Source organism: Culex pipiens, chromosome 3 (genome assembly GCF_016801865.2).
Source record: "Culex pipiens pallens isolate TS chromosome 3, TS_CPP_V2, whole genome shotgun sequence".
Lineage (NCBI taxonomy): Eukaryota > Metazoa > Arthropoda > Insecta > Diptera > Culicidae > Culex > Culex pipiens.
The window spans coordinates 92073655-92088300 of NC_068939.1; the positions used below are offsets into that span (position 1 = coordinate 92073655).

Sequence of the window (14646 nt, forward strand, 5' to 3'; positions counted from 1 at the left end):
GATGTTTTCACAAAAATGGGTGGCAACTTTTCCCGTCGTTCAAATTCTTCCTTCTCGCTCACGTCCACAGGGAGGGTAGCGAACTGGTTTCCAGACGAATTTTGAGCGTCCTTGCTCAAACTGCCTGGCTTTGCAGGTAGCGCTACGGCATTCTTTAGCTTCTTCAAATCTGCCGATCCTGCTGGGAAGGACCGCCTCTTTTTCTTGCCGTGAGGCATTTTTGCACTTTTTTGGTTTGTGAGGGACGCACGTCTGACTCGCTTCTCTGCTGATCTCAGACTCTTGACTGCTGTTTGTTTTCGTGCGTACACGGAGGTGAGGAAAATCTCCATATAAAATCCGGGTTTCGTGGTAACTATTTTGACAGCTGGGAAATCCCGCCTTAACTTATCTAATCTACATAACTTGATCTGGGAGAGCCCTTTTTGTAGATAGGATGAACGACACCACTACGACACGCCACTGCTCCAGTAGCTTCTCCTCCTACCAGATCTTAGAAATCACGTTTCGTTTCTCTCTTCCATATTTGAAAAGCTCACCGGGTAACCGATCCTTAATGGCAGCTCTGTTGTTCTCTGTTTCGGTACCTAATCTCTTATTTTACCGTCACCTGTCGATGCACCAAGGTACTGATCCACCTACCCAACACCCCACTTTTGTTTACAATCAGGTTTCTCCCGCTGTCCCTGCACATGTCGGCTCGCAGGCACACTTTGACACTTTGACAGCTCTGAGTGTGACACTCAGTGTGAAACTAGCCATCAAACGAACGTACCATTAGTCTGAAAAACCGTTACAAATCAACACAAAGGGAAATACTTCTCCACATCTCCTGGCTTCTCACTTCGCAGTTCGATCCGTAAAAGGCTGTCATCCCAATAAAGCACGCAACGCCACAAACGTACATCTGTATGGCTTTATTTGTACGAATGTGGTGGTAAAAAAAGATCCACTTTCTCACGCACGCAACTTAATCCCTAGCAGGAGCAACATGGTCAACCTAATACACGGTACCTTTGGAAACTATCATCATCAACTCTCTGTCAACAAAACGTACTTACGCTCAACAATGGGTCGCGCCGGGCCTCGCTACTCGGTGTAGGCCCGGTACACGCGGCACTTGGTGTCGGACAGCGCCGCCAGGAAGGCCTGGTTGTCGGTGTACACGGGACAGATGTCCCACAGCACGTCCGAAACGGGCAAGCTCTGCAGTCTTTGGTTGCCCTTGCTGGCGCTCCACGTGGCCAGCTGGCGATCGTCCTGCAGGTAGGCCGCGACCAGGGTATTGTTGTCGTCCACGCTGACCTGGGCACTGCGGATCATGTTGGGTTCGACCTTTGAGCCGGCGATCGTGTGTACGATGTGAAGCGCGCAGATCGAGTCCAGTTTGACGAGACTGGCGAGGATGTAACGGGCACGCGGGTGTCTACTGCTGGGCCGGGTCGTCAGCATGATGTAGCCAGTCTTTTCGCAAAAGTTCATCGCCGTGAAGGGCCCGTCCACGTTCAGGCGGGTGGATTCAACCCGTTGCGCGGCAGTGTACTCAAAGAACCAACACGACGTCAGCTTACAGACGAGAAAGCCTCCAAATGGGATTGAACTGGTCGGCGACACCGGGCAGATGTTGATGATCGGTGAACAGTCGCCCTCAGTGCGGAACTCCTCCACGTGCTGCTGATTATTCCGAATATCGTACACGTACGTCCCGCCGGACTGGGTGCCCAGGTAGAGGAACTTGCTACGCTCTCGGTCAAAGGCACATGACCACACGTTCGAGTCGGGCGGAGTGAACGTCATCACGGACCGGCTGTTGAACGTAAACATCTTCACGCACCGTTCGCTGGTGGCCGCCGTGAACAGTTCGTCCTCGAGATCAATGGTAATGTCTCGGATCATCTTCCCCGAGATGTGCAGCACCGACGAAAACTGGAACGATGGAATGTCAAGAAACTTGATCGAATATCCCGGAAACAGGTTCTGCGTAGACTTTTGCGACACCAGCAAGTGCTGCCGTTTACTGCCGTAAGCCATCACGCGACAGCCCGGCTCTCGACACAGCTCAATGGTCTTGTCCAACGCTATCCGGTAATTCTTCACCATACGTGCAATACTCGACACTTCGCCCATCAACGACGCGTTCGTGCGCAACTCGCCCGCAACCCCTCGCTGCTCGTAATCCTTCAACCTGGCCCGCAACTCGCTCGCCACCGTCCGTTGCACCTCCAGCTCCATCCGAGACACCTGCAGTTCACCCGCAAGCTTGCTAACCTTCAGCTTCTCCTCGTCGACCTGCTGCCTAAGTCGAATCTCCTCCGAGTTGTCAACCGCCCGCACGGCCCTCGCGTACAGCGGACGGATGTCGCGCAGGCTAGCCTTCGTCTTGCACGTCGCACAGCAACGACTCTGCACCGGATTGTCCTGCAGCCAGCGCTTGATGCACATGTACCCAAACAGGTGGCCACACTTGAGCGAGATCAGCCGATGTTCGCCGGTCAACGTCCAGCTGTCCAGACAAATCGAACAGATCGTCCCGTCGTCATCGTCGTCGTCCGGCGCCTGTTGGCCACCGCCGGAGGACGACACGGGCGGAGGTTTGGGTGGGGTGAGAGTTCGGCGACGTTTGCCTGGAAAGAATGACAAGTTTGACGAGTTTGAACAATTTTCAATTTGAATTTTAAACATTGAATCGACAAAAACATTAATCATTACTCACGATTCCGGGGCGACTCGGAGATCACTTGCACCACCGACGACGATGACGGGCCCGCTAGCGCCACGTCCTGCTGCCCCGGTGCACCTCCCTGCATTCGTAACGTGTCCTCTATCAGTACAATTGGCCCCTCCCTGGTGGCTCTCAGCTCCGCCGTGATGGCTCTAATCGCTTCATCAGCCGCCGTCGCCGTAGGTTCTTCCGTTCTCTGCTCATCGTTCGCCGTCGCTTCTTCCGTTGCTCCCCCGTCGTCCTCTACGATTTCAATTGTGGCCTGCGCTTCCGGAACGGGATCCATGAGCATACTGTTGTTCAAGATTATGACCGGGGAGAGAAATCCGGGCTGTTGGATGCGGGCAAGGTCAATCTCCATGTTGACCGTTGGTTGCTCGATCACCAGCGCATTCGCGGACTCTGCAGGATCCGATGTCTCCGCGACTGGGACCAAATTTGCGGGGTGGTAAAGCTGCTCGTCCTCGCTCTCTTCCTCAAGCAGTATTTCCTCATCACCATACTCCACCTCTTCCTCGTCGTCGTCCCTCGATTCTCCGCCTTCCGGAACGAGGGCTTCTTCGTCCATCTCCGTGTTGGTGGCCACTTCAACCAGCACAGGTTCCTCCTGGTCCTCACCAAACAGCTGGTCCGACTCGCTGGACAAATTGTGATCACCTTCCGTAGCCGATTCCATCACGCTGGACCGACGTCGACCCGCGGGTTCTTCCCCCCATCCAGCGATCTCTTAACCGAGACGCACTTTCTCCGTGGGCTGGCGCTTGTTTTGTGTATGCTTTTGCGATGCTACGACACAGAAATCAGCTGCTTCACCTGGGGGAGGAGGAAAAGCGACTCAGCAAAATAACACACACAGAAATCTCGCAACCCCAACTCGAGGAAGTTCAACGGAATCCGCGATGTCTCCGGGTAAGGAGAACTCACTTACCTTGGTGGGACCGTAACGGCTACGGCGACCAGGTTCTATTTAGGAATCCTTGTTACAATTAAAACGCACTTCTGATTTTGATGCTGCCACTTCCACTGTGCACTGTCCCGTAATGTTGCTTGAAACGATTTTATGCTGCTGCTGCTGGCTCGGACGAAGTTCGTAAACAAAGAACATTGAACTGAATGACAGAGGGCTGGCTGTGAAGGGGTCGTGCGCAGAGGACGTAGCGGTGTAATAATGAAATGTTGGTGGAGTGGAGGGGGGTGGGGAACAGTAAAAAATCCAGAGGTTCTATATGAAAGACAATAGCTTATAGGTTCTCTTCAAAAAAAAATTAAAAGAACAAGCCACAGTCTCAAAATTTGAAAAAAAAAGTGATTTAAAATGCATTTTACACTGGTTCTGAACCAGTTGTTTTGCAATCATTAGTTTTCAAAAATGGAAGATTTGACGAAAACAAAAATTTCATCGAAAATAAAACTTTTTGCTGTACTGCACATCGAAAATTTCAGAAATTCAAGAGATTTTTTAATAAACCCAAACATGCTAAAAATGATTCTAAACACAGGGGAATGCATTTTGAACTGATTTTTGTATTTTTGTATTTTTGTATTTTTGTATTTTTGTATTTTTATATTTTTGTATTTTTGTATTTTTGTATTTTGGTATTTTGGTATTTTTGTATTTTTGTATTTTTGTTTTTTTTTTTTTGAATTTTTGTATTTTTGTATTTTTTGTATTTTTGTATTTTTGTTTTTTTTGTATTTTTGTATTTTTGTTTTTTTGTATTTTTGTATTTTTGTGTTTTTGTATTTTTGTTTTCTTTTTGTGTTTTGTATTTTTGAATTTTCAGTTCTTATGCTTTCTGTCAAAGTTATTTTTGGCAAATAAAATCTAAAATCCATTTTTAATCCTTTGCGGTCGCATACGCAGACAAATAAGCTTTATCGTTGTGAACAATTATATCAGCAATTTAAATTTCATTTCAGAACCCAATTGCTGTAGTTTGTGGGACTTTTGAAAAACAAATTTAAAGTTCCAATCGAAGGGCAGGACACAGTTAATCAATCATGTTTACACTAATTAATTAGCGCTGATTTTCGTCAACTAGCTAATTGATTAGCGCTGATTTGACATTTCATTCCCATCTCATGTTGAGTTATCTTGGCGTTGAGAAAAGTCATTTTGACAGCTTGAAAATGTCTCTATCTTTGATCTGAACTGCAGGAAAACACCAAACTTTAAAACTAATCTGTTGTGCGGTTTTATTCGGTGCAGGCAGGTTCCAGGCACAGCCGGAGCATGGATTTCGGCGTGACCTCAACCAGTAGCAAACTCTCATTGGAGGCCTGCTGAATCCGGCCAACTTGGTGCTGCAGAAGAAGGAGACCAATGACAAGAAGCTGTCGGCGAAAGATCGGAAGATTTTGGCCAAACGAGAGCAGGAGGAGCGCGGATAGATGCAGCAGGCCTGCTAGATGCGGAAGCTGGAGGCAGGACACGCCCATGATGTTGTAGGGACCAACAAAGCTGACCTAGGACAAACAGATCAAGTGTGCAACATCTACTACCGCGGCCAAACTCCCGCCTGTCTCTCTTCCACAAGCGATCCCTTGTTCAAGAAGGGCTTCATTGACGGAGTAATGAGAACTCCGGCGCCGAAATGGACGCCTTTTTCGACGTCGGAATACCGACATGTTTGGCATTCTCCCAGCCACCGATGTCGGTTTGTCTTTCGCGTCTCATCGTCCTCATCATCCTGAATTTTCAAGTTCTACTGCTGCGATTTTGTTCCGGTGACAACATACTTTTTGCCCTCGCCCTTGATCAAAAGGCCGGCGGATGTACCGCAGCGTGGTGCTGGTGTGGTGGAGGTGACATCGTCTGCAAGGTCATCGTTTGCGTTTCGATGTTTTTTTTTTCTAGAAATCGTCCAAGCGTTGACGCGCCGGATGAAAGCGGATCTGCACGTAGATCATGGGTTACGGCCGAGCTGAGGTACAAGATGGTCTTTTCTGTGAAGGTTTGGTGGAGAAGATTCTGCGGTTGTGATGGTTGTCGTAGAAGTGAATGTGGGATCACATGACACAGTATTTAGCATGACATCGGGCTCTACGTCCCAATAATGCCTTTTGCATGAGAACATTTTTCTTGTTTTTTTTTAAATTAAGATTAATTCCTATTTAGTAAAACATTAAACAAATTTCCAACCCTTAGTTGGGGTTTTGCTTGATCAGCTCGTCGGCCTCCTCGCTGGTCTTGACCCGCAGCAACACCGACGTCGGCGGTGGTTTCATCTCCGGAATGCACACCATCGTGACGTTGTTCTTGCCAATCCCCTGCACCGGCACCGCCTTGTTAAGAATGATAAGCAAAATCTGGCCGATGCTGGTGTCAGCCCGTACCAGGGTCCACCTTTTGGATGTGCAGCGTTCCGATGCCACGGTCCGAGTTGTTGCCGTCGGCTTTGACGAACAGTTTGCACGGCTTAGGGAAGATGCTGTCCTTGTCCATGACTGGCGTGAACTCTACCTTGGATGGTTCGTCCACGTCGTCATTGGCGGTGGCCTTTTCGTCCGGTTTACTGTCTTCGGTGGGTTTGCCCACGTTGGGGAAGCTGAGGACGGTTCCGGTCATGGAACTTGTCGATCCAATCCCGAAGCTGAATGGTTTGGCTGCCACGGGAGTCGGTGCCACGGTCGTGTTTGTCGTCGTCGCTGGTGCGTCGCCTTTGTGGTCGTTGACTCCTTTGTGTCCACCTTGCTGCTACTCTCCTTGGCCTCGATCTCATCCAGATACTTTTCGTGATTTTGAAGATCGGCGTCAACTTGCACACCGGAGTCTCCTTGACCTTCTCCGAAATCCTAGTGGCCACGGCCAGGTTGAACGCCTTCACGTTGGCAGGTATACTCCTCATCCCCGGTGCCCTTGCGGGTGGAGCCTGTGTGTCCTCCTCCGGAGGGCTTCCAACCCCGAAAAAGACCTGCTTGCTCGGGTTGGTCGTGACAAAGATGCTGGCTCCAAGCGCGGACATCGTGGCCACCGCGAAAGCGAAAATGGACTGGCTCCTTCCTCGGCCGGTTTCAACGCCGGTGTCTACGTCACTCCGGCAAATCCCTTGAACGCACCAAACACCGACGACGATACACCGTTGCCCGCGGAATCTGTACCGGCGACTCCGTTTTTATGATGCTTTTTTTCAGCTCGGGCCCTCCTCCTCCTCCTCCTTCCAGTTCCTGACGGGGCAAGTATCCCCTGATTTCTCGAAGCCGTGACTGCGGTCGGCCGGAAGAAGACCACACGTAGACTTCGTTCCGAACCAGGTTGGCCACTTAAATTTGCAAACGTTTACTTTACGTTTGTTTTGTTTTGATGTTTTGACGTTTGTCCGTCAATCCAAGATAAAATTTGAAGGGTAGGAATACGCTAATTGATTGGCGATAATCCTAATCAACTAATCGTAAATTCTAATTAACTAAACAATTATTTTTAATCAATTAGGGCTTGTGTCTCACCCCTCGGTTCCAATGCATACGAATAACACCTTGAATTTTTTGTCTTTTAACATCAATCCCTTCCCTACTAACCCCGAGTAGGCCGCGGGTAATCGGCTCCCCTCCCTTTAACATTTACACACAAGATCCTCTGTGATTACTCTTAGCTTTAAGAAAAATGTCATAACAAAAGCCGACTTGGTCCTAACCAGGTCCCAGCACCGAAAACAACCCGGGAGCATGTTGACAGCTCCCATACAAACTGAGCGTACCCCTTTTTGTGGGCCCAGTGGGCCTAAGATGGCGGCCTTTGCTATCATCTAGCCAAACATTTGAAAATGGCGAATAGTTTAAATTAATATAGTTTTTGTCTTGTTTCGGTTTAAAACGACATAATAAGCATTCTGGAATCATTTTCTTGAAAAACGTGTTTTAAGATACGCCACGTTAAAATATTAGTCTCGAACAGTTGGAGGGAGCGTGCCGCGAAAGCCGTCACGAAAAAAAAGTTTCCCATGCAAATTTTGAGTTGCGTTTTTAATGGGCGGACTCCGACGAGGTCCACCTGTCCGTGGATATGCGCAACTCACGAAAACTGTCATGTTAGGGGACGGCTGACCGAAAAGGACCTAATAAAAAGAATTTTATGAAAAAAAAACACCTTGAATAACACAGTCAAATTAGCGAGTCCAATCTGTTCAAATAAATGAACATTTTTATCTACAGATTTCTTCGGAACAATAATCTGTAATGATTTTATTGAAAAGTCTGCAAAATATACTTTACCGATAAATCGGACGTTGCGCGCGCTCGCAAAAGTCAAAACAAACCACACAGTCGAGGCCTTCATCGTCGTTTCACCACCTGTCATTCTTCGGCGTCGCGTTCTTTCAAAATTCCTTCGCTCTTTTGCGTCAGTCTTCGATCATCCTCGGTTCGAAACGGTTAGTCCTGTTTGTTCTTCGGAGTGTTCTCGTTGAAGGATTGTTCCGCGCGCGTGTTCCGGTCTATCCAAGTCCATCCGGTGTTTGTGACAGTGTTTCTCGGAAAATAATTCCTTCATCTTTCCGTCAGGTTTGTGTGAAGTGAAAAGAAGGGAAGAATTCCGGTTATTTTTGTGCAATTATAATCTGATTGGTTGTTTCGTGGTTCCGGAAAGTTCCGTGGAAATTGTCGCGGTTTGCTGTGTGAGTGCGGAAAGCCGCCAGGTGTAAAGGCTTAATTAAGTGTAAATTGGTCAGCTTGCCCTCGAGAGGTAGCAAATCGATAGCAAATATCCCGGTTTTGGGTCAGAGTTCAACGGCACAGATAAACGGAATATCACCGGAGAAAACACGCTTCAGCCCTGGCCAGTATTAGCAGCAACAGCGCCGTAACCATCATGTCCAGCAACATCCAGATAACGGCAGACGACAAGCCATCGACGGGCATTACGACGCCGCCAAAGCCGGTGGCCAGCATTCCGTCGAGCCCGTCCCATTTGCAGCTTCCGTCGCCGATCATCACCCGGCGCACCAGGACCGCTTCCACGTGAGTTGCTTTACCTTTCTTTTCAATACCCACTCGTCTCCGGTTGAAAAGCCGGCAACGCCACAGGGTCAATGATGATGGCGCAGTGCATGTGCCGGTACTCCCGGGGTTCCCCTCCTCGTTGACTTTGTCATAAAAGAAACCACGAAATTGGCGAATGAAGCGCGCAAAAGATGATGCAAATTATTGCGTTTTTTTTGCGGTTTAGGTCATCTCACTTCTGCTTTTGGCAAATTGCACAAACTGAGCATGTGAAAAAACTAAACGTGCACAGCGATAAAAGAAATTAAAATTTTATTTACCTCGGACTTAACCCCGTCTGTGTTTGTTAAGTCTGTAGTTGCTCTCAATACAGTTTGTTTGCATGTTGAAATTAAAAAAAAATGTGTCCAGAGACGTTTTTTTTCAGATGAGCAGTTCTCTAGGATTTCGGTCATTCGATTTTTTTTTGTATTTTTTAATCCGACTGAAACTTTTTTGGTGCCTTCGGTATGCCCAAAGAAGCCATTTTGCATCATTAGTTTGTCCATATAATTTTCCATACAAATTTGGCAGCTGTCCATACAAAAATGATGTATGAAAATTCAAAAATCTGTATCTTTTGAAGGAATTTTTTGATCGATTTGGTGTCTTCGGCAAAGTTGTAGGTATGGATACGGACTACACTAGAAAAAAATAATACACGGTAAAAAAAATTTGGTGATTTTTTTATTTAACTTTTTGTCACTAAAACTTGATTTGCTAAAAAACACTATTTTTATTTATTTATTTATTTTTTTATATGTTTTAGAGGACATCAAATGCCAACTTTTCAGAAATTTCCAGGTTGTGCAAAAAATCATTGACCGAGTTATGATTTTTTTAATCAATACTGATTTTTTCAAAAAATCGAAATTTTGGTCGTAAAAATTTTTCAACTTCATTTTTCGATGTAAAATTAAATTTGCAATCAAAAAGTACTTTAGTGAAATTTTGATAAAGTGCACCGTTTTCAAGTTATAGCCATATTTAAGTGACTTTTTTGAAAATAGTCGCAGTTTTTCATTTTTTAAAATTAGTGCACATGTTTGCCCAGTTTTGAAAAAAATATTTTGCTTATTCGGACTTTGTTGATACGACCTTTAGTTGCTGAGATATTGCAATGCAAAGGTTTAAAAACAGGAAAATTGATGATTTCTAAGTCTCACCCAAACAACCCACCATTTTCTATCGTCAATATCTTAGCAACTAATGGTCCGATTTTCAATGTTAATATATGAAACATTTGTGAAATTTTCCGATCTTTTCGAAAAAAATATTTTCAAAATTTTCAAATCAAGACTAACATTTCAAAAAGGCCAAACATTCAATATTACGCCCTTTTAAAATGTTAGTCTTGATTTGAAAATTTTGAAAATATTTTTTTCGAAAAGATCGGAAAATTTCACAATTGTTTCATATATTAACATTGAAAATCGGACCATTAGTTGCTGAGATATTGACGATAGAAAATGGTGGGTTGTTTGGGTGAAACTTAGAAAACATCAATTTTCCTGTTTTTAAACCTTTGCATTGCAATATCTCAGCAACTAAAGGTCGTATCAACAAAGTCCGAATAAGCAAAATATAGAGAATTTTCTCAGCTTTTCAAAAATATTTTTTTCAAAACTGGGCAAACATGTGCACTAATTTTAAAAAATAAAAAACTGCGACTATTTTCAAAAAAGTCACTTAAATATGGCTATAACTTGAAAACGGTGCACTTTATCAAAATTTCACTAAAGTACTTTTTGATTGCAAATTTGATTTTACATCGAAAAATGAAGTTGAAAAATTTTAAGACCAAAATTTCGATTTTTTGAAAAAATCAGTATTGATTAAAAAATTCATAACTCGGTCAATGATTTTTTGCACAACCTGGAAATTTCTGAAAAGTTGGCATTTTATGTCCTCTAAAACATATCAAAAAATTAAAAAAATTAAAAATAGTGTTTTTTTGTAAATCAAGTTTTAGTGATAAAAAGTTAAATAAAAAAATCACCAATTTTTTTTTACCGTGTATTATTTTTTTCCAGTGTAGTCCGTATCCATACCTACAACTTTGCCGAAGACACCAAATCGATAAAAAAATTCCTTCAAAAGATACAGATTTTTGAATTTTCATACATCATTTTTGTATGGACAGCTGCCAAATTTGTATGGAAAATTATATGGACAAACTAATGATGCAAAATGGCTTCTTTGGGCATACCGAAGGCACCAAAAAAGTTTCAGTCGGATTAAAAAATACAAAAATTAAAATTGAAGAAAAAAGACCGATTTCGTAGAGAATTGCTCAGATATTGATTGTTATCTCTTGGCAATGTTACCAGCATGCCAGAATAACTTTCATCTTTTGATCTACAAACCAACTTGGTCTAAAGACAAAGTACAATTTAAAACATTGAATGAAAATCCATGTTTTCAAATTGTGTCACTTTGGGGTAGGGCACTCAAACTTAATTTTACACCGAGGAGCCCTACTTCGTGCCTTGTTGTGACTATTAATGTGGAAAAAGTTTCGATCTGATCGTGCTATCTTAACACAGCCTGAAAATGACTGACAGTCAAAGGGACTGAAACGAAACACGCGTTTAGTTGAATTTATTGTTTTGAAAAAAATATTTTTATTCTAAGAGCGTATTCGGTTTAGTTTGGCATGCTTAACAACCCTACAGAAAAAATGCGGTGAAATTTGCCCGTAAAATGGTAAAATTTTCACTTTTCTGAAAATCTCCATATAAAATCTGGGTTTCGTGCTAACTAACTTTTTTGACAGCTGGAAAACCCGCCTTACCTTATTAATAATCTACATACATTGACATCCTACGTAGGACGTTATCATATATTTCTCGTTTCACGAAATGCAATCCGGGGTCGACTAGGATTGAACCCTTGCCAACATGTGTTTTCTATGTACATAAGACCTTTTGAAAAATTAAACGAGATTTATTGTTGCAACTTAAAAGCTAAAGAATTAATTTCATAGCAAAATATGTAAAAATATAAAAAATAAAATATATAAAAAATCTCAGAGTTTGCTGATTACGCCACTAAACAATACAAAAATGCATAAGGGTTATCCATAAACCAATGGTCCACATGGGGAGAAAAGGGGGTCTGGGAATTTTAGAAAATGTCCACCTGTTTGTTAAACAAAATTTGCTCAAAATGACCTCCTCTTCAGGAGAAAAAATAAAGCTTTCAAAAAGTTAGACTGTAGAAGGTTATATAAAATTGAAACAAGATGTTACTCTCATCCAAACTAATCAACATCAGGGTTGCCAAGTCTTAAAGAACTTACGACTGAAAGTAAAGGTATGTGTCTATTTTCATTTTTTTTAAAACCAAGACTTATATTTTAAAGGGGCGTAAAACTGAATGTTTGGCCCTTTAAAAATGTTAGTCTTGATTTAAAAATTCAAAAAAATATTTTTTTCGAAAAGATCGGAAAATTTCCCGAATATTTCATACTTTAACATTTTAAATCAGACCATTAGTTGCTGAGATATCGACGTTAGAAAATGGTGGGTTGTTTGGGTGAGACTTAGAAAATATCAATTTTCCTGTTTTTAAACCTTTGCATGGCAATATCCCAGCAACTAAGGGTCGTATCAACGAAGTTCAATAAAGCAAAACATATAGGATTTTCTCAGATTTTTGAAAATATTTAGTTCAAAAGTGGGCAATCATGTGCACTAATTTAAAAAATGAAAAACTGAGAATATGTTCAAAAAAGTTACTTAAAAATGGCTTTAACTTGAAAACGGTGAACTATATCATAATCTCACTAAAGTATTTTTTATTGCAATATTGATTTTACATCGAAAAATGATGTTTTTGCGACCAATATTACGATTTTTTGAAAAAAATAGCATTGATTAAAAAATTCACAACTCGGTCAAAGATTTTTTGCACAAATTGGAAATTTCTGAAAAGTTGGCATTTGATGTCCCCTAAAACATATCAAAAAATAAAATAACAAATAACAAAGTTTTAGTAAAAAAAAGTTTAATGAAAAAATTGTAACGCGTACTATTTTTTTCAGTGTAGTCCTTATGGGACCATCCATAAACCACGTGGACACTTTAGGGGGGGGGGGGGGGGGTATGGCGATTGTCCACGATCCATACAAAAAAATTTTTTTGTATGGACAATTGTCCACGAAGGGGGGGGGGGGGGGTAACAGATTCCCAAAAAAGTGTCCACGTGGTTTATGGATGGTCCCTATCCACCTACAACTTTGCCGAAGACACCAAACCGATCAAAAAATTCCTTCAAAAGATACAGATTTTTGAATTTTCATACATCATTTTTGTATGGACAGCTTCCAAATTAGTAAGGAAAATCATATGAACAAACTAATGATGCAAAATGGCATACCAAAAGCACCACAAAAGTTTCAGCTGGATTAAAAAATACAAAAAATAAAATTCTAAAAAAAAACAAATTAATAGTTATATTGGACAAAGTTGCTAAATTTTTAATAATATTTATCTCATTGTAATACATTTTCAAAATATTTTGAAATGATCACAAGTATTCCTATATTCTACCTTAATTAATCCCATATTCCTGTAAAAAAAAGTAACAAAACCTAAAAAATAAAAAAAAGTCTATCAAATTATTCAATTGATGGGAAATTCATGGTGATACTGAAAATATCATAAAATTTCACAAAAGTTTAAATTTTTGACATTAAAATTCGAGTTTGCGAGATATCGTCAGTTGAAAATCACAGGATTATTGAGTGACACTTAGAGAAATTCATTTTCATCCATTCGATTCCTTTGTGTTGCTGTATCTCAGAAACTTATAGTTCCAGAGAGAAAATTATTGGAAGTTTTCTCAGCTTTACAAAAAAAAAAGTTTTTCAGAGGTTCCTTTCCTTCAAGAATTATTTTTTTAAACTCAAAAATCTTTTTTTTTAAATGGTAAATCTATACCTAAAAGAAGCTATAACTTGAAAACAGTACAATATTGCTCAAAGATGCCTTTTTAGTACCTCTTAAACATATAAAAAAATCGAATATAGAAAAATACGTATTTTGAGAATTCAACTTTTGTCATAAAAAAATAAATAAAAAAATGCAGATTTTTTTCTGAAAAGTTCTAATCATAACCAGCAACTTTGCCGAAGACACCAGATACCGATAAGAAAATTTCTTTCTAAAATACAGAATACCAATAAAAAACCTTATTCTTATTTTGACATTGCTTAAAAATCTAGTGCCAGCAGTGGGGCAGCTCGGTCACTTTGTGTATTTTTTGTGTATCGTTATTACCTTAGCCGTGTACCATAGTGTCGCTGATCGGGAGTCATCAGAAATCCATTGTCGTACAAAAATAACAATCACTTAATGCTAATAAGAATTATAAATAGCAACAAAAAGTACCACTCCATAATGATTGTGCAATTAAAAATTAGAGGCAAAACACTTGTTCGGTCTGTTAAGCCTATTTATTTATTTATTTTTAAGGAATCACCAAAGAACAATAAAGTGTCGTTGGTATCTTGTTCTGCCCCAAAGGTAAGAAAGTCATACTAGTTGCAATTGTCCTTGCAAGTTACAAGCCCCAGGTCAGTTGAATCTGTGCTGGCACTGCCAAGCCAAGGCTCTGATAACCTGATTATATTGTTATTGCACAGTTATAACAATAAAATAAATCAACAGATTTGACCATATTCACGCAACTCCTTCACGATTTCTCCTATCCCTCAAATTGTTCATGTGGGCTTTCCTTTCCAACCACGCGTGCCATTCTAACCTTACTATTTACAACCCTGGCAGGACTCCTTTGTACATTCCAATAGTCACCATCATCATCATCATCAACAGCCAGCAAATGTTCGTTTGTCGTCAGCGTCCGTTCTTGTTTGTTATGATAAAATATTTACACACGCCTTCAGGGAGGACGACGACGACGACGGCAGTGACTTGACTTGACTT

General features: G+C 41.8%; 2 protein-coding genes and 1 pseudogene across 3 annotated transcripts in view; 1 reads left to right on the forward strand and 2 right to left on the reverse strand.

Annotated features, from left to right (window-relative positions):
- Positions 1-902: 902 nt before the first annotated feature.
- Positions 903-3808, reverse strand: LOC120420039 (E3 ubiquitin-protein ligase RFWD3). Of its 2 annotated transcripts, XM_039582940.1 has the most exons (4): positions 3651-3808; positions 2714-3535; positions 1062-2624; positions 903-1014 (listed from the first exon to the last, which is right to left on the reverse strand). In XM_039582940.1, exons 2-3 carry the CDS (start codon positions 3396-3398, stop codon positions 1090-1092), a joined length of 2220 nt encoding a protein of 739 aa, XP_039438874.1. In that variant the 5' UTR covers positions 3399-3535; positions 3651-3808; the 3' UTR covers positions 903-1014; positions 1062-1089. The 2 variants fall into 2 exon arrangements, with proteins under 2 accessions (XP_039438874.1, XP_039438873.1); XM_039582939.1 differs by having other exon boundaries at positions 903-2624.
- Positions 3809-5866: 2058 nt separating this feature from the next.
- LOC120420054 (nuclear pore complex protein Nup50-like) lies at positions 5867-6998 on the reverse strand (annotated as a pseudogene).
- A 1058-nt stretch (positions 6999-8056) lies between these two features.
- LOC120420041 (cold shock domain-containing protein CG9705) overlaps positions 8057-14646 on the forward strand; it is a 68745-nt gene continuing 62155 nt past the window's right edge. Inside the window, exon 1 of the mRNA XM_039582943.2 lies at positions 8057-8677. Within this exon, the coding sequence (XP_039438877.1) occupies positions 8529-8677 (149 nt within the window). The 5' untranslated portion in view covers positions 8057-8528. The remainder of the gene's footprint in view (positions 8678-14646) is intronic.